Source organism: Citrus clementina, unplaced genomic scaffold (assembly GCF_000493195.1).
Source record: "Citrus clementina cultivar Clemenules unplaced genomic scaffold, Citrus_clementina_v1.0 scaffold_2, whole genome shotgun sequence".
Lineage (NCBI taxonomy): Eukaryota > Viridiplantae > Streptophyta > Magnoliopsida > Sapindales > Rutaceae > Citrus > Citrus x clementina.
In genome coordinates this window covers 19823427-19848292 of record NW_006262688.1, presented here as the reverse complement: position 1 = coordinate 19848292, position 24866 = coordinate 19823427, and the positions used below count along the sequence as shown (strand labels likewise).

General features: G+C 34.2%; 3 protein-coding genes and 4 non-coding genes across 8 annotated transcripts; all 7 read right to left on the bottom strand.

The window, feature by feature from the left end:
- Positions 1–581: 581 nt before the first annotated feature.
- LOC18052796 (protein TIC 20-IV, chloroplastic) lies at positions 582–3349 on the bottom strand. Of its 2 annotated transcripts, XM_024191451.1 has the most exons (4): positions 3139–3349; positions 2120–2271; positions 1040–1310; positions 582–955 (listed from the first exon to the last, which is right to left on the bottom strand). In XM_024191451.1, exons 1-4 carry the CDS (start codon positions 3225–3227, stop codon positions 697–699), a joined length of 771 nt encoding a protein of 256 aa, XP_024047219.1. In that variant the 5' UTR covers positions 3228–3349; the 3' UTR covers positions 582–696. The 2 variants fall into 2 exon arrangements, with proteins under 2 accessions (XP_024047219.1, XP_006447381.1); XM_006447318.2 differs by having other exon boundaries at positions 584–1310.
- A 669-nt stretch (positions 3350–4018) lies between these two features.
- LOC18052795 (external alternative NAD(P)H-ubiquinone oxidoreductase B1, mitochondrial) lies at positions 4019–10267 on the bottom strand. Its single transcript, XM_006447317.2, has 10 exons — positions 10085–10267; positions 9336–9612; positions 8909–9106; positions 8479–8729; positions 7628–7847; positions 7125–7229; positions 6146–6409; positions 5877–5998; positions 4509–4628; positions 4019–4423 (listed from the first exon to the last, which is right to left on the bottom strand). The coding sequence occupies exons 1-10, from the start codon at positions 10258–10260 to the stop codon at positions 4336–4338; spliced, it is 1821 nt and encodes a 606-aa protein (XP_006447380.2). The 5' UTR covers positions 10261–10267; the 3' UTR covers positions 4019–4335.
- A 9570-nt stretch (positions 10268–19837) lies between these two features.
- LOC112101363 lies at positions 19838–19945 on the bottom strand. The gene has a single exon (XR_002907490.1). It is a non-coding gene; the product is annotated as a small nucleolar RNA snoR97 (small nucleolar RNA).
- Positions 19946–20244: 299 nt separating this feature from the next.
- LOC112101335 lies at positions 20245–20338 on the bottom strand. Its single transcript, XR_002907462.1, has one exon. It is a non-coding gene; the product is annotated as a small nucleolar RNA Z223 (small nucleolar RNA).
- Positions 20339–20426: 88 nt separating this feature from the next.
- On the bottom strand, positions 20427–20517 carry LOC112101372. The gene has a single exon (XR_002907499.1). It is a non-coding gene; the product is annotated as a small nucleolar RNA U36a (small nucleolar RNA).
- A 237-nt stretch (positions 20518–20754) lies between these two features.
- Positions 20755–20900, bottom strand: LOC112101373. The gene has a single exon (XR_002907500.1). It is a non-coding gene; the product is annotated as a small nucleolar RNA snoR134 (small nucleolar RNA).
- Positions 20901–21629: 729 nt separating this feature from the next.
- On the bottom strand, positions 21630–24233 carry LOC18052794. Its single transcript, XM_006447315.2, has 2 exons — positions 23666–24233; positions 21630–22539 (listed from the first exon to the last, which is right to left on the bottom strand). The coding sequence occupies exons 1-2, from the start codon at positions 24093–24095 to the stop codon at positions 21842–21844; spliced, it is 1128 nt and encodes a 375-aa protein (XP_006447378.1). The 5' UTR covers positions 24096–24233; the 3' UTR covers positions 21630–21841.
- Between the last annotated feature and the right edge of the window lie 633 nt (positions 24234–24866).

Sequence of the window (24866 nt, the reverse complement as noted above, 5' to 3'; positions counted from 1 at the left end):
GACAAAAATTTTTAATGGGGTGGGGAATGGGGTAGGCATCCTCACCCCCACCCCGCCTCATTGCCATCCCTAAGTATAACCAAATTAAGAAACATAAGAAGTAAACTTGGAACAGTTATCTAATGTATTGAGATTTAACCAAATTATCTTAAATATAATTATTTCAGAGACTTTTTTTACAATTCATAATTTTTTTTCAAAATTAATTTGCTCAAATATTCTACGGCATTCTACTACTTTTCTGGTAATTATTTGTAATTTTTCTCTATTTTTAGTTTTTTTTTCTTATACAAAATCAATTAAATAAATGTAAAAAATATTTACAACCGGTAGAATACCGGTTGTCCGAGTTACCTTTTCACTGTTCAACTAGTTGTGTGTCATACAGTTCTGTACTGCAAGATGACTCTTTTTAATATTATTATGTTGATTGTTGAATGCTGTTGCTTGCGAATCCAGGAGTCTCAGCCCTGCTTTAAGGAACCGATCTGAAGCGGTTCAAAATTAAAATTTTGCATACAAACTAAAACAACCATGAAATTAAATGATACGAAATAACGCATCCTCGCTCATCCCTTCCTAAACAACTACAATTAATTATCCAATTAATTATTATTATGTTTTATTTTATCTTGAAATATTTTGAAAAATGGACTACATAATGAGGGGTAGTCTTCCGAAAAACTAACACACTTTTTAGAAAGGCCTGTGGAAACTTCCTATATTAAACAGAGTATGAATACAAGCAGCTTCAGTGATCAAAGGTATTTGAATGTATGACCCGGCAAGAGCAGACCTAACGCACGCCAACAAAACGGTGATGTAAGCGAATCCGATACCTGCCCAAAAGTGCATTCCAAAAGTACCGTGATAGTGAATAAGCGGCATAAAATTGCATGTATACCAGAAAATCTGCAGGGTAGTTTCCATCAACATGCCCATCATCATATGGAACCTGAAGAAGTGAGGCAAGTCTTTGTTTTTCACAATCCCAGCATAAGCTATGAAGCAATAGATCATAGTGAACCAAATTGGTAACCTGGAAATGGCTCCTGGGACGAAGTAGATTAGATTTTCAAACAGCTCATAGTGTTCTGACAAGGGATAGAAATACAACCCTACGTCTGATATCTGCAGAGCAATTAAATAAGGTACACATGCTAAAGTCCTCCACCACCATTCTGGCTTCACAGTTATTGCAGGCAAGCGGAAATCAAATGCATCCCTAGCAGCAGCCCTTGGCACCAGTGCAGATCTGTTCCGTCTATGTAAATTAAAGCTTGTGGGAGACAGAAACTCTTTTTTGTCACCTAAAAATGAGTTCGATGTTGAACATGATTGAGGTGGAGTTCTTACCAATTAAAATAGCAAAAGTATGAGCAAATTGGAATAATTCAGAAAGTCTTTTTGATGTTCCTAAGAACATCTCATCTCAAAACATAAAGACATGAACTATTGATAATATATGATGTTTTAATCATCTATTAATATTTTTGGTAGAATGGTGAAATGTGAACAATTTAAAGACAATGAAAATCACCTTTTTACCACATCATGTGGTCTCAAAATATAATATATATATATATATATATATATATAATTCTAATCAACATGCCACTTATTTAAATGTAATTGTTATAGAGTGATTTTAACTTTGGAAGGTCAGCATATCTGGTTAAGATTCTCACAACAATATAAAAAAAAAAAAAATCATATCTATTGACAGCTGCTAATATTTCCTTATTTGTTCCAACAAAAATATCAAGTGTAAGAAACTTTTTAATGCAGCTGGATGACTTGTGCATCCTGTTAATTGTATACAATATACAAGTAGGGATAACAAAAACAATAAGAGCACACCAAGGCGATAATCTCTGACTTATGCAGCACCCCACAGGCCACAGACGCATAGAAAGAAAACAGAGGAGGGGTAGTGCTTCAAAGCTCTCAGGCTTTATTTTTTGTTTTCATAATTTGAGTCACAAACAATTGATTAATTCCTAAGCTAGTTTCTTAAGTGGCAATTTATTCTCCCTGACAGCAGAGGCTTTGTAAGTTCTCTTATCATAACTGTTTGGGCAGCCAAAAAAATGAAAGAAAAGATTGGACATTGATATACCTGTAGACAAGGAATGCTCCTTATAAGATCCCCGATAACTTCTACTACTTGATAGAACAGGGTAGTCTGACGCATTAGAATTGCATGCCACAATTAAGGGTCTACACGCCCTGGAGGTCCGTGCACATCTTTCTTTAATCGCATTCCTGTACCTGAATTAAGACCAATGTTTAAAAGTTGAACACTCGGATCAACATAAGAAGAGTAATTGAGACATTTCTAAAGATAAAACAAACTCCAGTCACAAACTCTTGATGACACTTGGATCAAGTCAACAATTGTTAACTCTTGATCGCCAATGTCCTTTTTAATTTTTGTTCTTTTTTTCTTACATGCGATGTTCAAGACATTTTTACTTCTGTCGGATGATTAAGTGAGGTTTTGGTACAACTGCACTAATTCAATATCAGAGGACTCTGACTGCTTGCTTTTACCCCCCACCCAAAAAAAAACAAACAAGAAAAAGAGTTTACCGGACAATTTTACAAACAAAACTGTTGTTTTGTTTTTTTCCTAACACCTTTGGTCGTAAAAGAGTTATTGCAGAAAACAGAACCAACAACATCAGCCACATGCAAACAATAACAATGAAAAAAATGCAAGCAATGACAAAAATCAACAATATATAATAGATATTCAATAACAATAATCGATATCTTAGATTTATCTAAAATTTATTTCATATGATTTTGAAATTTCATAAATAAAGAAAAAAGGAATAATACTGTCGACAAAAAAAAAATGAAAATATGGAAAAAAATGAAAAAAAAAACAAAGCAAAACAAAACAAAAGCTATGAGAAAATAATAATTTATTTACGAGTAAGCAAGTTAAAAAAAAATTAAGAACAATATTTATGAAAAAACAAAAATAGCATCTTTTGCATTTTTTTTTTAGTTAAAAAATTTCTTCAACAAACTTGCATGTGATCTATTTCGTACAACAGCATATTTTTGCAGTCCAGATAGTAATAAAAATCATTCGATGGAAAAAAAAAAAAAACCATCAAATGAAAGTACCTGACACAGCTGATATCAAGAACCAGCAAGGAACGGTCTTGGAAAGCTCCTACGGCTCCCGCTCCCTCACAAAACGTGTAACCTCGCATTGTAGACAACTAAACCCTGAGTTTTTTGCTATGCTAATTACTAAAAACCAGGAGGAAATTTCTAGAGAAAATGGGAAAGTGGTTTTGCGGCCGGGGCACAAAATTGTAGGCGAGGAAACGGTCGCGTAATTAAGAAAAAAAAAAAATATATATATATATATATATATATATATATATATATATATATATATATATTCCTCTTTTTGACTTGTCTAAACGGGAATGTAGGACACGTGTATGATCATGATCTCCCTACTTAGTAGGGATTTAGGCACAGGTTGTGTAATTACTTGGCCACCAAGTTTCGGGTTCTTAATCTAATTAAACGGTGACGTATCAGGGGGTTCGAGATTTTGGATGGTGAGTGCAGATCCCTGGGCCCACGTCATAATAAAAAGGATTTTGCAAAATCCTTTGTGCATAACATCAAGCGACTGACTATGACAGAACAGCAAAGGAACTCGTGAGAAAACAATTGTGATAGCCGGTGACGCAAGGGATAAAAATCAGAACCGTTGATTTCACTATTTTAATCTATGTTCGAGATTTTATTAAATTAGGTTTTAAGCCATGAAAAACAACTAAACAAAGTGATATTCGTTTTACTATTTGAAGGGGGAGAAAAAGATAATAATTAAAAAAAAAAAAAAAAGAACACCCACTTCAGTTTGAGACATCAATGGGATGAGCGAATTGAAGATGAAGACTCATGAGTCACAAGCATTGTTGCCTAAAGTAAATATTGAAAACCCAAAGAATAAACATTTAACGACTAATGAAAATACCATCTTGAAACTTAATTAGTAGATCAGTTGTGTTACAATGTCTATAATTTTAACAATATACAGATAAAACAACACCAGAAACCGTTTCATGCCATTGTCTCAAACTTCTGAACCTTGGAACTTCAAATTTTGAGATTGAAATCACTAAGGGTACGCTCCTGCTCATTGCCATCTGCCCAAAGAGCAGGAAAAGCTATTGCACATAGAAGATAACATATACAGTGGCAATGTTCAAAGGAGTGAGTACGCAGTTTCTAAATACAACAGATAATAGGTTTGAACACTGCCTTGAGAAAATTTAAGAAGGTTCTCTAGCTGCTGCCTCAAATGCGGCTTGAATCTCTTCCGAAAATGAAACGTCTCGTCCAGTCAGATACCACTAGCACCCTCGTACGCCAGCTAACTTGTTTGCTAAATATAAAAAGTAAGTAATGATTTAATTAAATTCATGGATGCACAAACCGTTTACATTCGACAAGCAACAGTAGATAATCACCTAGCATATACAGAATACCAGAGCCACTGAGTGCTATGGCCCATGGAAACCCAGTCTCCAGGCAATTCAGCAGCTGCCTGTTCCCCTCCCAAAGGAGCAAATTGACCAAAATGCTTGTACCTGGTAATCACAAGGTTTCAACAATGCAAAAGTTAAGGAAATGACTGAGAAGTGATCTTGACTATCCATGTCAGTTCTTTCTATCCAAACAACGATATCCCAATTTTGGATATTAAAATTTTCCAAATCTGAGGTCAATGGTGTGCCAGAATACAGCATAGAAGACAAACAACTGGGTTCAAGCTCTTTAACCTCTGTGCTAGTCAAGACAGTTTTCAGAAGTTTTTTTTAAAAAGAATAGAATGATATAACTTATTACTAACATGTTACTAATTATTATGAGTTTGATGCCCTAATGGGGTTATAGTACACATCAAATGCCTGGAAAGCCAGTAAGAACAAAGATTAAGACAAATCCATATCAGATTATGAATAATGTGACTACACCAAATTTGACAAAAAGTTATTGCAAGTGTTTCTTTTATGGTTATCATACCACTACCTAAGATTACAACGCTGACGCTTTTTTGAATGCATTGCTCATGTACTTTGCAATTATAGAATGTGTTATCTGTTGCTGGTTACTACCACAATATAAGATTGGGAGAAGATAACCTATCATATAGCAATGCTACACTTCTAACGCTCTTCTTTTAGCTAAAGAGGACATCCTTTGCTTCCAAAATCCTCCTTAACTTATATGTTTCACTGCCATAGGAATGTTGCATTAAGTTATTGAAAATCTGAGGCATTAAGTTACTGAACGTCCCAAGAAAGTGAAAGATTTCCTTATCATTGCTCTTCAAGGTCAAAACTGTTTGGGAAAAGTGCAAATCATCTGATAAACTGTAAACAATGAATAGATAATGCCAGAGGAATGCTATTTGGATTGCAAATGGATCAATAAAAGGCTAGTAGGCAGTATTTGTCCCAACCAAAGCAATGTCAGTGTGAGGACTCACATAAATTGGCAACTGTCAAAAAGTTAAAACCCAAAGTTTTCTAGCACACTAAACAAATGAACTTTTCATGGAATATTTCAAATTTGAAATTTCTAACTTGTGCATAATTATGGCTTATATATCATGTGAATGCCATTTAGGATGACAGAACAGAACTTTGGAGATAGTTATACTAAAACCAAAAGGAGATTCCCATGTGTATCGAATTTTGCAGTAATTTTTAGTGGTTATCTGTCGTAAGCATGCATTGCATAGAGAAAGCACACAACTCAAGTCAAAGAGAGAACCACGCTGATCATAACACTGAGCAAACAACTGGATTAGAGAGAAAGAATATATGATGTACCGAAATGGACGAAAATGATGACGCCCAAGACCTCTAAAGCGTCGAGGACCTTCTGGATGTTCTTTACATTGCTGCCTGCGGTTGAAGTTCCTAGCAAGATATGCACCTTGTTGAGCAGCAACCTGTGTACAGGCATATGAGCAAAGTACAAACAAAATCACAAGTGAACTCTAGCCATTATAGCCCCGTAAACGAGAAAATTTCTCCTCTTTTATAGGCGTGGGGACAGTGCAGCTGCCCCAAACGGTCTATATATTAAGGACAAATACCTGTGCAGTTGCAGGCAGGCTCTTCATCTGTGTATCCACATGAGATAGGGCTAATTTAAACCCTTCAATATCTACTTCTCTTCTTGGATTCCCCTGAGGATCCTTCAACAGATCTGTTACATCATTCAGATGCTTGTTCTTTAGATAGAGCTCCACTTGGGGGTACCTTATGAGGATGTCATCTATTACATCTTGGAATTCTTCAACAGTTAAAGTACCAGAGTTGTCCTTGTCTGCAGCTGCAAAGATGGTCGAAATATCTTCCTAAAGGCACAGCAACATAGTGTTATAAGTAGAAAATCATTGCAATCTACAGATGGATTCAAAATTGCATTCGGGAATAAGAAATTTCAATGTAAAACTAAAAATAGGGATAGAGTGCAAGAAAAAGAATGAAATAAAGAAAGCATCAGCTGCCATATTTCAACTGTCTGTATCTCGAAGAGTAGTCTTATGTTCTTCATTCATTTTTCAAAACAAATAAAGTTCTCTTATTATAATAAAGTTTAATGAACTTAGTAAGGTACTCAATCTTCAAAAGGCTCAGGTCCCACAGCTTGGCCTAGCTGCTGTATTGGTTGGTCAGGTTTCACTGAATTAGTATCTTTTTGGACTTCATCAAGAGAGCCATTTTCCGAAAGGAAAATATGGAAATAAGATTTCAAATCATAAAATTATTGATTGGATTAAAAGTTTCTTTCTTAAAACCATTCATACTGTAAAATTTTAACCAATGAGAAGATGCAAGATAACAGAAGCCTTCACCAATGAAATAACAATGTACAAGTAGTAGTAGGTTTTTTTTTTTTTTTCCCGAAAAAGTACAATGTGGTTGAACAATATCAACAAATCACAGACCATATAGAAGAATCTGTAATTGCTTATAGATGCTGCAATTATGGAGAACAAAGGAAGTAGCAGAAGCAAGCCACTCCCTGCAGATCTAAGAACAAAATCAATCTGCTAAAGTTTCACATACCATGACCTTACGTTGATCTATAGTAGCGCAATCACCAAGGGCATACACATTTTCACATTCCTTAACTCGCAACCATTCATTAGTAGCCAGAACACGTCTCTTACCCTGCAAAACAGATTTCCAGGCATAAGCAGTTGAGAAACACTAATCAGTATTCACTCATTCAAGAATTTCAATTGACTCAAACTTGAGACAAAAGAATAGAGTTTATGTCACCATGTTAGGCTGCACATAACGAGCAAGAGGAATGCTAGTGATCCCAATATTTGAGTCCCAATTTGAATCCCAACTGAAGCGGCATCCATCAATTGGATGGTGGAATAAAGTAATAAGTAGTTTTTCATTCATCATTTAACAGATAAGGGACATATTAATGGGACTCGAGTTGGGACTGAAATTTCGGATCTCTAGCATTATAATAAGCTAGGGTGGGAAAAATGATGGTCAAAATATAAATTTCAAATTCAAAGACATTACAAGCATGAGGAATTTATACAGCCTACCTGACCAATTTGCTCCATAAAGTCCTTTATGGTTGGACGAGTCCCCACACCAGTGGACCACAAAACCAGTCCATGGGGTATTGAACAAACCGCACCCGTGGATTTTATCTTCATAGTTATCTCCTTATCAGAAACATTAACAACTCGACATTCCGTTAGAACTTCAATACCATCTCTTTGAAATTTTTTTTCAGCAAATGAACTAATTCTTTCATCAAATCTGCAGAGAAAAGGGATTGAATTTTTTATTTTTCAAATAACCCTGCAAAGATGACTTAAACTCTTCCTCAGATGCTAACAACAAGTATTCAGAATAAAAAGAGAGAGAGAGAGAGAGAGAGAGAGAGAATGGATGTTCCTGTCTTCCAAGGAAATTTAAAATTCCATTACCATTTTCTAGATAAATGCACTAAACAGAATGAGGAACTGACATCTGAGAACAGAATAAACAGAAGCATGTGCTAAATTCATCTAATTTAGCCTCTTTTTTAGTCAGTAGAAGATTGAATATACAGATATAACCGCATAAATTGAAGCCAGATAATTCACTTTGACTAAAGTGCAAGCTATCCTGAGAAGTTTTATTTTACCCCTTATGTTGTCACACACCAATAAGTGAAAAACCTGAGGTTTATGCTTTTTTGCGGCACTCTAGCACATTGGGTTTTTCAGCTGATCAAGGCGAGTCTAAAAGACCTCATTTGTGGAGATTATGGAACTTAGTATCTATTTCATGATATATATGGTCTTAGTATCTATTTCACGAAATTAGAAAAGATGCATACGTGCATCTTTCATTGATGTATAATTGCAATTTAAATAATATAAAATGTAAATGGTCAGTTCCTTACGAGTTCAAAATATGATCTCCAGATTGGATCAATGTTATTCTCACAAGGTCTTTAACGGTGGGATACAAATTGATTAAATCTTCTTGGATATAGTCGTGTAATTCTGCAGCAAACTCTACACCAGTAGGCCCACCTCCAACAATTACGAAATGAAGGTTTCTCTTCCGCTCTTCTTCACTTAGCCCAGGAAGGACAGCCTTTTCAAAACAATCAGTCACAGTCCTGCGAATCTTCTGGGCATCTTCTAATTCCTGCATTCAATAATTGAGCATCTTATCAAAGAATCTAAGTAGCAATTTATTTACATCTGCATCTTGAAGATAAAGGAAGCAATAAAAGAATGTTAGAAAGATTAAAAACCCGCGTTTGAATAATAAAATTTAGGAACAAATGATGCATATCTTCATACTATGAAATCTAATGTCTTTACCTTTAGAAAATGGCAGTTCTCCAGTACACCAGGAGTACCAAAAGTATTCACTTGAGCTCCTACCGCTATAATTAAGTAGTCATATTCCAGAGAGAAATCTCTAGTTTCCTTGTCAATGTTAGACTTACAGAAAACCTCGTTTTTTGCAGCATCAATCTTGATGGCTTCTGCCTCCCAAAATTGAATTTCTGCATTTCTCTGGCAATGAAAAGAATGTTCTGATAAATGATGTAAACAGAATAAGAAATCAATTACCTAGAGTAATCACAGTCTCATATTTGCAATGTCATAAGACCAAAAAGCCATTAATGGACAAAAAGTGACAACATGAAAGATAATTATCAAACAAGACGCTGAGTGATTCTAGCTGTGCATAAGGAAAAAAAAATGTAAAAAGTTTTTGAAACTCTTGTTTTGCTTCCGCTACCTTCTTTATAATGTTTCGGACAGGCTCAGCAATGCTACGTGCTTCAACTGTTCCACAGGTGACACTAGGCAACAAAGGGGTGAATGCAAAATAATTCTGAGGCGAAACAACCTGAACATCATATGACGAAACGTCGAGATCTTTAAGAAAACTAATACCAGCCCAGCCAGTTCCAAGTAGGACTACCCTCTTCTTCTCGCGCTCCTTTTCACCATGTTCACTAGCAGGAGATCCGGGCTCTGATTGTGATTCAGAGTATGCTACCAAACCACCTCCACTGCAATAGTTCAAAAGAAAGGAAACGTACAATTAGAGTTTAGACTTGCTCAAACCAGAAGTTGTTCATCTGCAAAAAATTAAATTTTTTAGAGATAAAACTCTTAAATTATCTGTGATTTTGTTCCTGTTTAGAGTAATAACTAATAAGAAGCTGGATCAATAATTTCTCATTCAATCATCCAAAGTGATCATAAATGGAGCCAAAATATTCAGTAGCATTAGTGAATGATGATACGATTACATTCACATACTGCGAAGCCATATGAGGAGATTAAAGTAAAATAATAATAATTAAAAAAAATGAAAGTTATCAGCTAAAGTAAAACAAATCCTCGAACAACTTGGTTAAATAAGCATATCAAATAAGTGAAAGAGTACAATGAAACTTGATCGATGCATAACATAGCTTTTTGATTTCATATAAATTCTAACTTTCTCTTACATTTTAAGAACAGTGAGGAAATGAGAACCTGAGACTGAGAGTGCAGAGAACGAGAAGCCTCGAGTAAGTAGAGCTGCCACTGAAAGCACCTGAAGCTCTCCGGACGAAGGAGGACAAAATCGTCATTTTACGAAGCTGTTTGATTTCAACCGGATCTTTAGTGTTGAGTGATTGGGGCAACATTACACAATCTGTCTGCCACATAATAGATCTTTTGTGCAGAGCACCACTCACATTACACAATCTGTCTGCCACACTGATGATTATTGTGTGGGTAATTTTCAGGGACCTCCTTGAGGTTTGGTGTATTAACATTTAGATAGAATGTATTGATATAATTACAGATATTTCCCCTACCGTTAGTTATATATTGAGTTGACCGTTAGTGGACTATTAAAATTATTAAAATATCCTCCCTTCTAAAATAATAAATTATCAAATAAATCTTTGTTGTTTCGTGAAGTAGGATGTTATTAGAAGTTACTTTTGATGTTTTAATTTAACTGAAATTGCTCTTTTAAAAAATTATTTTAACTGTTTTTTATATTATATTTATTCGTAATCTACTATACTTTCAATCGAAGCCTTTCATAACTTGTTTAGATTCTATTATTATGACATAAATCAAATGGCCATAATGAGCATATTCAAAGTTAAAAAACAAAATTTATTGAAAGGCGAAGACAAGCAATTGAAGTTAAATTGGACAAATGACATTGCCACTAGTTAGTAAAGACATGATTTCGCATTAATAAATTTGAGGAATTAGCATTGTTGAAATATTATAATAACATCATTACATCGTTACAAACATACAAATCAACTTCACTCAGACATCGATATTTTTTTTCTTTTTCCCCCTCAGCTGAACTGGCTTCTGAAATCTCAAGTGAAATAAGACAATGGTCACTCCCATTAAAACCTGCAAACAAAGAAAAAAAAATGCACAAAGAATTAGCATTTATCTAATTTTTCTGTTTTATGTATCACTATAGAGACATTGTTGATGAAATCAAGCAGTTCAAGAGGAGGCTTTTCAGATTTTAAGTTTTGTTCCCAACTTGCTACTTAGACAATAAGAAGATTTTCATAACATTCATCACACATTCGAACACTAGTTTCAGGTATATGTATGGTAATATAAAAGCTACCCATCAGGAAATAAACAGTACCTTCTAAATCAATTTTGTGCCCTTGCATTTCAAATGCAATAATACAATCTTTGAGTTCTTTTGAAACAATGAAATAGCCTATTGTGTCATCATTTTCTCCTGATACATGGAAAAAAAAAAAAAAAGAAATTTAGTATATCACAACCTATACATTTAGATCCAAATTGAGTGTTAAACTTTACTTCGATCTCCCAAGTACTTTCCAATTGGATTTTCAGACCATAAGAAGCCACAATCCATGTCCTTTTTCTTGTGTAAGAATCTATATGCATCTATTAGCATACCCCTGAAGCATAATCCATAAAAATTCTCACAAGTTATTTTTGCCCCTAATTTTTAATAGGGCAAAAAGGAATATAACATATGCATAACTAGGAGAGCTATGAATCCACGACCATTGGAGATATTTTTAAATGAGATGTGGAGAATGATGAAATTATAAGAGTTGTCTATCACACTCTCTATGACTGATCCATATGTCATGAAGAAAACATCAGTTTTGATCATGATTTCATAATTGCTAATTCATATAAGTAAAGAAAAATTAAATACTCTTTCAATATGGCACCAAATTGCTTTCTCTCAGCAATCTTAAATCCAGGCTACCCCCAATCCTGACCCAGCAATAAATTAGGTCAAAACAATTTTAAAAAATAAAATTATTGACACATTTAGAAGATTACATTACCTAACCACAGTTTGAAGACATGAGGAAATTCAACATCTCGGTTAGCATTACATGATAGACTGTCATTACATCCTAGTTGCTTGTAATTGATAACAGAGTAAATTCAACAAGCAGACCAAATCAGAGTTCAAAATTAAATGGACATGAATCAGAAAGGAAAGGACTTTACTCATTTGGTTTTGGGAATATCATATGTATATATTGACTTTAAAGAAAAAAAAAAGCAAATTGGCTAACAGAAAAGTAAAAATATATGCATATATATAGGGAATACCAAAAATAGAATGAATATTTCGAATTAAAAAAATTGAAGAAAAATGGAAAAAGAGAAACAACAACAGTCCGAATGGCAACAATAATTGGCTAATAGAAAAAAAATTAGAAACCACAGCTATTGAAATCAACATGCTTAAAAAAACAAAATAAAAAAAAAACCCATTTTCATTCGTAAGTAATTCAGAATCAACCCATTCTTTTTTAAAAAAAAAAACTAAGGGTCAACAAAATAATTAATTGCATATGATTCACATCTTCGAACGGTCATAAATAAGGACTAACCATTTTCTCGCTCCAATTCTAGTCGCGGCTGAAGCCATTTACCGCCAGTACTCGCGTTGTGGAAGACTTGGGCCACCACAAGAACTCATCTCGTTTGTAACTGAAGCTAAACTCTTTTTTCAATCATGATAAAGCTTTAGGTAAAAGGAGTGCTTCTTCTCAGCTTTAGAAAGATGAAATCAATATTGGGTTTTGCTTATGTGAAAGAGAAAAACTAAGTGGATATTTCTTTTCGTGAAGATTTTTTCTTTCTTTTGTCCACTGGCAAAAAGATTGTACCAATTAATATTTCTCAGATATCGATAAAATTTCATCTTGAATTTTGAATTGTTTTGAATTTTAAATATGTTTTTACACATTTAGCCTTCTATGCTAATGACATACGTATTTTTATACTAACGACAGGGGTGATATCTGTAATTATATTAATACATTCTATCTAAGTGTTAATAAGCTAAACCTCATGAGAGGTCCCTAAAAATTACCCTTATTGTGTTGACTTATTTGCAGATGGATTTGCACCAAATATTACTCAATAGTACTTTTTTTTTGTTTTTTTAGAAGAAAGTAAACCTTTCCATTTAAAACAACACTAAACCAGAACATTCATCACCTCTGTTGGAATATAGTCTAACCAGACAACAGGCGTATTTGCTCCCACATCATATTTTGCTAGGGAATGAGCACAAACATTACAAGTTCTAGGGATATGATTGACAATTACATTACAAAACTCTCTTTTTTGGCTCTGGATCTCTTCAATTATCCACCATAGTCCTGTTTTATTGCTCTTTGTGTTGTTTACTAACTCAACCACTTCTAGGCAATCTGACTCTATGATCAAAGTGGAAAGAGCTGCCCTTCTAGCTAGCTTTAAACCCCACTCAATGGCTTCAGCTTCTGCATAGCTGACATGCTCCTTCATACTAATTTGCTTGATGCCTACAGCTACAATTTTGTTCTCTGAGTCTCTTATTACAGCTCCTAAGCCTGCCACTTGACTCTTGCTGTTTATGGCTGCATCCACATTAACTTTGAAAACATTCTTCGGAGGGGGCTTCCACTTTAGCTGAGGCACTTTACTGCTGTTATGGATAGTGTGGCTCCAAGCTTCCTAGCTCTTTGAAAAGCATCAATTACTGCTTCAGCTTTAGCTGCTAAGAGCCTTGAGTCTATCTTCTTACCTTCGAAAATAAACTTGTTTTGAGCATACCAAGCCACCCAACATAGAGAGATCAAAAGCTCGAAATCAGACTTCCGCATATTGGAGGGCATATCTTGGACGATGCTGAGGATGCTCTGATTTGGGATATTCTGGAAATTGGGTTGGAGAGGAGCATGAGTCCAGATCTTCTTTGTTGCTTTACACTCCAGCAAAGCATGGTAAATGGTTTCCACACTCTTGCAGCATCTCTTGCAAATTGGATCTTGGAGACATTTTCTTTTCCACAAGTTTTCAGCTATTGGAAAAAGGTTTTTAGATGCTCTCCACATGAAGATTTTGATTTTTTCAGGTAAGTTAAGGGACCACAGATTATTCCATCTTTGGGGGGACTGGCTAAGCTGCTGGCCTGATTTGGAAATTTAAGCTTGAGAGCCACCTGATAGCCACTTTTTACAGTGTATTCCCCTCTTTTGTCAAAATGTTATAATAAGGAATCCTCTTTATGGCTTGGGGGGAGGGAAATTTTGAGTATTGCTTCTGTATCCTCCTCGAGGAAGTGGTGTTTTAGCTTAGCTTCATTCCAATTGTTGTTCTCAGCTATCAACTCGGCCACTGTGGTTTCCATGGGCAATGTTGGGGGGGATATCGATTTGAAAGTATCCAATCGTGGCAGCCAACTGTTCTTGTACACCCGAACTTTGCTCCCATTCCCAATTCGCCATCTTGCCATTTTTTTTATAACTTGCCGACCCCAAAGGATGCTTTTCCAGATAAAAGAAGGGTTAGAACCTTCCTTTGCATTAAAAAATGAGGAGTTCTTGTAGTATTTGGCCTAAAGTACCTTGGATACCAGGGAATCCAGCAACTGAAGCAGTCTCCAACCTTATTTAGCCATCATTACTTGATTAAAGCTGGTGAAATCTCTTAATCCCAGCCCCCCTCTACTCTTTGCACAACTTAATTTTTCCTACCTCGACCAGTGGATTGCTTGCTTATCTTGATTCGAACCCCACCAAAATTTGGCTATAGCTCTTTGAATGTCTTCACATAGCCCCTTCGGGAGTTTGAAAATGCTCATGGCATATGCTGGGATGGCTTGAGCAACTTCTTTAATAAGAACTTCCTTTCCTCCACTAGAGAACATTTTATGGTGCCAACTGGAAATTTTGCTTAAGACCTTTAATTTGACATCCTTGAAAAAGCTCATCTTCTTCCGGCCTATTATGGATGGGAGGCCTAAGTATCTTTCATATTTGGGAACCACCTTGAGCTTGAAGATACTCTTTATTGCTAAAATCTGCCCCTCAAAAATTTTACCACTGAAAAACATAGATGACTTTTCAAAATTAAAAATCCGCCCCGATGCCTTTGCATAAGTATCAAAGAGACCTTTTAAATGCTTGCAATCAGCCACTGTAGTTCTTGTGAAAACTAAGCTATCATCCGCAAAGAGGAGATGGGAGATAGTAACGTCTTTAGCGAATCTCAAACCCTTGATCTGCTGATTTCTTTCTACCTGGGATAGCAAGCTGGAAAAGACCTCAGCACATAAAAGGAACAGGTATGGGAAGAGTGGACACCCTTGCCGAAGCCCTCTCTCAGGAAGAATCAAGCCTCTTGGTACTCCATTGATGATGGCTGATTACTCAATAGTACTTAAATGCCAAGAATAACCTGACTCAATACTTCAAATGTCAAGAGTACGATAGAATATGATATGAAAATACACAAAAACCATTGTGAAATTCTATGTTATTTTTTTTATTATAAGAAGTTCGGAATCTATCATATGACTAGACAAATTTTCAAGTAATTTATTGTGATTATTCTTTATCTCTAAGAAAGAATAGGGCAATATCTGCTGCCTCCATTACAAAAAATTTAAAATTCTGGCCATGTGGCGCTACTTTTATATATTAGTTTATTGTTACTTGAGTAGGTCGCTATTGGCTAAGGCGCTTGCTAGGTACTGTTAGAAGGAAAATAATGAATTGTTTTGAGAGTGTAAAAAAAAAAAAAATTAACTTGAGATTTAACGGGTAAAATTCAGCAATATTCTTGGCATTTACTTGGAATAAATGAATTATAGTTTAAGGTCTACAATCTATTATGATTTACATGGATGTTGTATAAAACTATAAACTATGCACCGATGAGCTTATGACCTATCAAAGCATGTGCTCTACAGGCTGCCTGGGTTGGTGACTAGTCGTTATTCCCACGTTTTTCAAGATGTGACAGAAATGAAATTGTTTATGGTTTTGTAGCTATTGTTGTTATTTAATTTATCAATCAATTAATGGATATTGAAATAAAACTGCAAAAAGAAAAAAAAAGAAAAGAATCTCTTGAAAATATTTTATTTTATTGTTAGATCTAGAGATGGTCAACGGGCCGTGTCGTGCCGGCCCAGGCCCATCAAAGGAAGCCCACACGTGCTCGTGCTCGTGCCGTACCGTGCCCACTATTCATTTCATGCCGTGCCAATCCGGCACACGTGCCATGCCCACACGTGCTCATGCTCGTGCCCACTCGTGCCGTGCCCACATGTGCCGTGCCGTGGGCCGTGTCGTGTCGTGCCTAGGAAAAATAGCACACTAAGCTTTTTTTCCTTTTTTTATTTTTTTAGGACCGCATGCCAAGTTGTTATCTTATTTTTTTAAGCATATGTACCTTTTTTGGATCCATGTGCCTTTATTTAAATTTAATATAATAAAAAATTCAAAACTCAAGATCATATTCAATAATAATAATAATAAGAGAATATAATATTAGTTGCTAAGTTCGACTCTATGGTATTAGAATTCTTTTTTAGTACTTAACAATAATAATTTTTTTTTAAGAGTTAACTTAATTGTTAACTTGAAATTACGTAGAGTCATATATCATAGTTTATAATAATATTAATACATATTTATAAAATCATGATATTTATAATTTTATTTATTATAATCATGATATCAATTATTTATTTAATAAATTATAAACATAAATCAATTATAACTTTTTTGAAACTAAGAATTAAATAAATTTAAAAAACTTGAGCCAATAAAATATATTAAAAGATTCAATTTCAAGTTATTTATAAAATCATAAAATTTTAAATTTACTTTCATTAAAAAATGAAACGTGCTTATTGCATGCTTTTTCGCATGCCGTGTTTTGGCTCATCTCTAATCGTGCCGTACTTTTAAGGCCCGCGTGCCTAAAATCTAAGCCCGGCACGGCCCACGTGTGTGCCATGCTGTGTCGCGTGCTCTGCTGAGACATGCTCGTGCCGTGTTGTGTTGTACGGACACGTGCCGTGCCTCGTGCCGTCCGGCCCATTGGCTACCTCTAGTTAGATCTAGAGACCAAATATTAGTGAGGGATAAGAAAGAAGCAATGGCAAATGTCTTAATGGAGTAAGGGCCGGTTCACTAATGTTGTATCTTGTAAAATAATTGCTATTAACTGAGCTGTAGAAATAATTAACTGTGAAGAGAATCAATTAAATATTTGATAAAATTTATTTTTAAAAGTTTTATGAGTTTTAAAAACAGTCGTATATATTTGATAAATTTTACTGTAAAACTGTTGTGAGAATATAAATAATTGAATTTGACATAATATTTAATAAAACGTATTTAAATATTTATAACCATATATAAAAAAATATTTTTTTATTGTATACATATGATAATTGGTAACTAAACTAAATTTTTTATATTATTAAAATTTTAATTTTGTTATCTCAATTTAATTAATTAATTAATCAATAATAATAATAATAATCTCTTTAAAATTAATAGTTTTTTTTATAAAGATAACTTAGATTTTTATAATATATATGATGATATATATGAAATTATACAGAGTATAAAAGTGATTTTTAAAATTAAATTTCGAAAAGCTACTATTTTACTCTTTTTTAAAAAAAATCACCAAACACCAAAATTAACTTTTACTTTTTTAAAATCACTTTTAAATCTCTTAAAAACAATCTTAAATAGGCACTAAGTATTATTGTGCTGCTTGCAGTATTATTGTGCTGCTTGCACATCTTCTTTGTTTTTCGAATATCTGCCCGTTTATGCATCAAGAAGGGGATGGGAAGGGGGAAGAGGAGAGGAGACGAGGGGTTAAGATACTCTCATGATATGATCATCACTTAAAATTTTAAAAATTTATTGACATTTGGCATTATTAAATTCAATGGTTAGAATTCCTTGTTAATTAATTATTTTGACAACCTCTTAAATGGTGCACTTTAATTCCTTAAAATTATCTATCATGACTAAACTTTTCTCGCTTTACTTCACAATTCCATAATTTCAAAATCATTAATAAGAAAAAGAAATTGAATAATAAACAAATGAAATAAAACTGATACCAGCATAGGCCATGCATGAAATTGATACTCTCTACCATGATTAATTGGCGCCACGTCTGGTCATGTCTAATGATGGCCAACATACCAGGCGGCACGTGGCATAGCACGTGTTCGTACGACATGGCACGACATGCATACGGGTTGGTTGAACTTAAAAATTTAGGTATGTGGGTCTTAAAAGTACGGCACAATTAGAGATGAGTTAAAACATGACACGTGAAAATATACAAAATAAGCATGCTTCATTAGTGAGCTAACACTCGGCCCGTAAGCATGCTTCATTAGTGAGCTAACACTCGGCCCGTGGACTATCAATAGCACATGGGCCAAAGTATATCAAAGTAAAATTTTTTAATAAAAAGTAAATATAAAATGTTATGATTTTATAAAATTTTGAAATTAAAATTTTTAATATATTTTATTAGTATAGCCTTTTAAAAATTAATTTAATTGTTTTATGTTTATAATTTATTAAATGAATAAATGAAATTTGAATAATTTGTTTGAAGATTTTTTTATTTTGGCTGCTTGAGCATATAGATTTGTATTAGTCATTGCTATAATCCAAAGAATTAAATTTATGTATTGTTATATCATAATTGGTTATTGTGAAATTAAATATATAGTTGTGAAATTGTGATTAACTGATAATAAAATTTTAATTGTTTCCTTAATAAAAATTATAATTATTATTGTTGTTATTATTATTATAAGTGCATGGATTAATGGATTTGAAAAAGCATACCAGACACATAGACTTAAACAAAGCACGCTAGGCATGTGGGTTTGAAAAAACACGCCAGATATATGAACTTGAAAAAAAAAAATTGGTGAATTTTTTTTCGGCACGGCACGACCCATTTACTTGGTAGGACATGTCGTGCCCGGCTCGTGGACCCTAATGGGCCTTTATTTGCCGGCACAGCCATTGGCCATCTTTGAAGAGTTTCTCATTGCCTTTGAGGAGTTTTGGTACGAGGAGCATCGGAGTTTTCAATGAATTAGAAAACTATAGGCATAAGATTACTAATTTCAACAATGAAGAAATCGACGTTGAATCAATGCTGCCTAAGCGATTATCACATCAGATTAATCAAATTTCGGGCTTACTACCTTAGATAACATGTTAAGCGATTTTAATGTTCTCTATTGTTGAAGATTTAGATTTTTTTTTTGAATTTGACAATTCTAAGAGAGTATTTCATCGGGTTTAAGAAAATAAGGAAAATAAATTATGGCCACTAAATTTATACTACCAGATTAGATCTGGAGAGGATCTGAACCAGAGAAGGAGATGGTGATTTATTAATAATTCTTCTTCTGAGTCCCACTCTTCTTCGGGAGGAATGTACATTTTAGTAATTTGGCCCGAGAATAAATTGCAACTAAATTTTTAATATGATAAGAAGAGAGGTCCGAGTTTTGCTGAAAGCAATACTCATCCAGATTGAATCTAAATCCAAAAATTATAGCAAATAATGCTATTTACAAAATTAATGTATATTAAAAGACTAGAATAAAATAAATACAATTAGAGATTGATTACGTCGATCATGGCTAAGAAATCTACACCTAATAGAGATGAGATACTAGTGATGAGTCCATGAACCATTTAGGAACTCCAGTCCAATGCTGGTATAGGGATGGCAACTTCAAGGAGATTTGAAGAAATGTTGATGATATAGTAGGAAACAGACTTCACTAACAAAATCAAAATCCCCCGATTAACAAAAGCTCCCAAGATAAATTAGAGATAATCATAATACATAAAAACAAAACAAAACAAAATGATGAAAAAATGAAATGTAACATATTATAGTGTAAATAATTGTAGTGCTGTTATTTAACTCCACACTCTTTGAAATACAAGAGAAGAAGCTGATGACAACACATCAATCTCTGAGTTTTTTCAGACCCAATATCTATCTGTAATGAAGTATAAAGGGTATAGTTAAAACTCAATTTAACAAAAAAATTTACAAATTCAAAGCAAAAGTTAATTTCACTACTACAAGAACAATTAAATCACACAAATTATATACTATAAAGCCTCAGTTAAATCCAGTAATATCAAAGCGTGGTAGCTTCTGTCAGGTAGGTTCATCCTGACTCCACTACACCTCAAACAAATTGGATAGAATCATCAACGGCATTTTCATATAATCAAAACACAAGCAATATTAAATTCAAATCAAGCAGTTAAATAAGTTAATTTTCTTTTGTTTTGGCAATTCAGAGGCTCAGAGTATAAAACAGCTTTATCAATCAAGAATTTTCTGAAGCAGAACTGGCATATAAGCTGTATATTTCGATCGTCATTGCCAATGAAACTATCAATTAACATGCACACAAAACTGTGAATTAGCAATTTAACAATATAATTCATCTGGGTATAGTACTAAAAAATTAATAAGCTGGCTCATATCAAGAAATTCAACCATTTTTTTTATCCTTGTACTTCATAGACACTCTCAGAAGCGCGGATAAATATATATAATCATAGCCAAAAATTTATCTAAAATCAATACAATAAAACATCTAACTTAGCAAATAAAAAATTAACTATAGCGGTTGATTTTAGGGGCAAGACTATTGAAAAAAGATATACCCCCACGTGAACACCCGCCGAGAATTGAATATTTGCCTCCGTGACTAGCCTAATTTTCAGATAATTAATGCTTTTGAAAACCAGCTAAAGGTGTAAAGAGGCAACCAAAAAAAAAACCAAAAATAAAATTGTGAGGGATTTGGCCGTTACTTTGACACAGGTGAGCCGTGGAAGAAAAAAAGAGGCTAAACTGCAACACTTAACGGCGGCGATTTAGCACAAGCATTGGGGCTTCTTCGTCACTTTTGAGCTTCAGAGAAGCCCGGGGTAGCGTCGTGCAGATGCTGAATCAATTAAATTAAGACGACACAAAAATTTTAAAAAAAAGGAAAAATCTACATTTTGCTTAAAGGTAAACCCTAATTGTACTTCACAGCCTCCTAATTTGGTGAGTGACATTGTGAATTATGTGGAAGGACGACGTGCTTATATAGAGATTTTGAAACCCTAATAAAAAAGATTGGGTGGGAGGCTGGATACGAATCGGATTATTCGGCCCCTATTTTTGGGGTTATAATTTAAGAAACTCTAGAGCGGACAGTATTTTTTAAGCCCAAGTAAAAATTAGTATGGCTCAATCTGGGCGATTCATTTTAAGCCCAAATAAAATTAGAATGGGCCAACCTAGGCGATTCACTTAATTACTTGTCAGTTTTGTGAAAACTGAAAGAATTGGGACTGCTGGCACCTTTATAATCTCCTGACGAACTCTCTTTTTCAGTTATATTTATTTTATTTTTAAAAATATCCTTTGTTTTTAATACACTCTTTTAATTTTTTCATTTAATTCTGATTTTTATTTGTCTGTAATTTTATTATAATTTTATTTAAAGTAGGGTTTTATAAAGATAACGAAGGGTGACATAACTTCACTTAAACTGAAAAGTACAAGTAATTTGCTACGAGATACGACAAAAAATTTGATCTTAATTTTTGCTGCGTTAATTTGAAGATGTTAAACTTGTAATATTAAAGATTAAACTTCTATGGTATAAAGTTGTTACATAGAACATAAATTGGCAGCATGAAACATAAAACTTGTAATATTTTACAGAGAAAAATCACTCAGTAGCATCAAAGGTAGGAAATGTAGACAGAAAGGAAAGTGAAAAATCCTCTCATCTCAACAATGAAAATTTGGTCCTTAACATCGACAGTCTTCTCAAAACAGACCACTTCAAGCTTACAATGTGAAAATGGTCGTGGCAGGAGTTCCTTGCTTTCAAGTTATCATCCATGTCAAATGCCGGTACCCAGCCCACTTGGCAGTGACTCTAATTCCAATGGCCAAGGCAGCACCAAACAATGGCAGTGGTACTTTTCTCTTTGTTGCTAAGACTTGTACTTCCTCCTTTCCTTCTCCAAGCTTCTTTGAATGATGAAAAATAGCTAGAGCTAGATATGCGGCCATTGCCAGTACTCGAACCCAGGGCTCACCAACAGCTGCTAACGCAGCCGCAGGGGGTAAAGCAGACGTAACATCATCCCTCTTTTTAATTAGCCGTGAGAAACCATACATGCCCAATAGAAGTGTCCAGAAGAATGGCTCGGAGATCTGGCCTCCCACAACTGCATATCCAATTAGGCCAGACAGTGTAAGAAGATATGGTTGGCAGCTAATAGCATTTGGAACAGTGGCTTCGCCAATGGAAAGAACAGCTGATGCAAGCATGATAATGAAGGTCAGTTCACCGACGGGAGTATATGCCACTATCCCAGAGTAGAAAGCTCGAATGGAGTAAATTGCAGTCTCCAAACAGAAGATCAGGGAAGTAAGTGGATCCCCTATGAAATGGAAAATAAGGGCTAAGATGAGTTTTAGGAGGTATCCCGCAAATGCAACAATAGTCAGAGCACCCTTTCTCCAGTTAGATAGTTCAAACAAGACTGTCCTCCATGCATAGACCAGGAAAGCAAGAGCTGCACAACGATTCCAAAAATGAAGATGTTTTAGTCAGCATTGGTGCTATTTTTTTGTTACAGTTACCTTCTTGTGTTTACTCCTTTCAACACAAAAAATAAAGCACTTCCTAAATCAAATTATTTAGTTGCATTTTCACCATACAAATGACTACTTAGGACACGAACAGCAAAGAAACAAAGAAACAAACAAAAAACGCACAATCAAACCCACAAGTCCTACAATCTTTGCATCAATGACTTGGAAGAATATGCACAAACTTTTGCCGAGGCATCAAAAGGTCTTTATTTAGCATGACTACGAGAAATAACTGATATGTTTACAGAATTCTGTGAGAGCCACAAGACATACAATTAAGTCTGTTCACTGATGCATAAAATAGATTAAACTCATCAGATATAAAACATTATAGAAGAAGCAGATTTAAACATAAAGATCTTCTGGCTCCCATATCATTCAACCATAAAAATTACTACTTTCCTGGTCTCAAATAGCCATCTAATTGCATAACACAATTACCAACCTATCTCCAATCCAAATTTATAATGGATCAAATTTCTTTCTCTTTGCATCCTCCATGATAGAAATTTGGGTTAGGGAGCCAACTCTGTAGGGTATACTTAGATGACAGACTAAACATAGAACTTACCAGTCATAGCTCACCAATAAGGCCAAAAGTTTCACATCAGGGAAAAGATCAAAATGAAAACGTTGACTAAGTAGCTCACATGTTAGTAATTCGAGGCACATCCCAAACCTCACAGGATGGAAGACTTATAACGATAGTCCTTTCTAACAAAGAGTTTTGATCAACCACTTATTTTCTTTCCCTCTACAAATTTCAATCTCACGATCTTTCAATATTGTCTCTTAACGAAAGTAGCAAATACGTTCCTCTTTTAAGTTTCTTGTTAGTAATATGCTACGACTCTTTTAAAAATGTCCAAACTGAGTCTATTCCATGACTTAAATCACATTTAGCGCAAAGAAGCCACCCTATGAATCAGCAAATAAACAAAATTCGGTGCTTGCACATTATTCAATTTCTTTTCAGAATATTTCAATAGATACAAAAAAAAAATCAAATTTAGCCAATCTCTTGAGCCCAGTTCACAAAAGACTTACCAATAAACCAAGGCCACTTGACAGGAACGTCAGGTGCTTCTTTGGTCAAGTGCCTAAAACGTTCAGGCATTGTACTTTCACCTCTGGCCAATCTTTCAGCTTCATCATCAACACTATGTGCAGTCTCTGCGCCTCCACCGTTGTCTGCATTCACGCTGAACCTCAAAATTTTGATACTCGAAAACCCAAATCGTTCCTCGCCGGAAAATCCCAGAAAGCTTGACCACGTGCGTATTGGTTCAAGTGAACGAGTTTTGGACAAAGGAGAGATTTTTTTATGGGTTTGGAGCCAGAATCGAGAAAGGGTATAGGTTTTCAGATGACGGTCAAGTTGGGGCTTAAGGGTTATGTTGGGAGACGAGAGAGCGGTTGAAAGCATCATGCTTTGGATTTGGATTTGGATGTAGAATAATTGCAGAAACTCTACCATTTATTTTTGAGCCCTGAATATGATGAGTTCACTGAATAACAGAGTGAAGGATTCTATTCGGCCCATTTCGCCCCAGAAGCCGAAATTGTTTGATCCAGTCGAATTTGGCAAAGAAACTCTTTAATCTTCATATATTAATTGGTTTACTTAAGAAGAAAAATCAATTAATTTCACAAGCAAATGGGGTTTAGAGTTCTAGCTGGCTGTCTATCAACATGATCACTAATCTATAACAAAGAAAAATATTATTATAATAATATTATATTTACTAAGTTTGGATACCTAATTGAAATATTGACTGATGTGTTACTAATTATTAATATTATGTGTGTGATATTAATTAATTTTATTATTAGTTATTAACTTATTATTTTTTTACAACTCACTCAATGAACAACAAATAAGATGTCACTTCATTATGTATCTCAATTGAGTGTCCAATTATAATTATTTAATTAGTAATAAAATAAAATTATGTTAAAAATTTTTAAATAAAATTTAATTATAAATAAAAGTATGTTATTTAAAATAATTTTTTATTAGTTATTCATGTAAACATATTAAATAAATTTATTGTTTAATTTTTTAATAATATTTATGATAAATATTGAAAGTTCAACAATTAAGGCTAAGATTGTCTAAATAAAAAATTAGAGATTTCTTTTCTTTATATAATTATGTAACAAACTAAATATTAAAAAAATATTTTGCTCTCCTCTCCTCTCATTTTCTCTCTTTTCCTTTACTTTCCTTTTCTCTCATTTCTTCAAA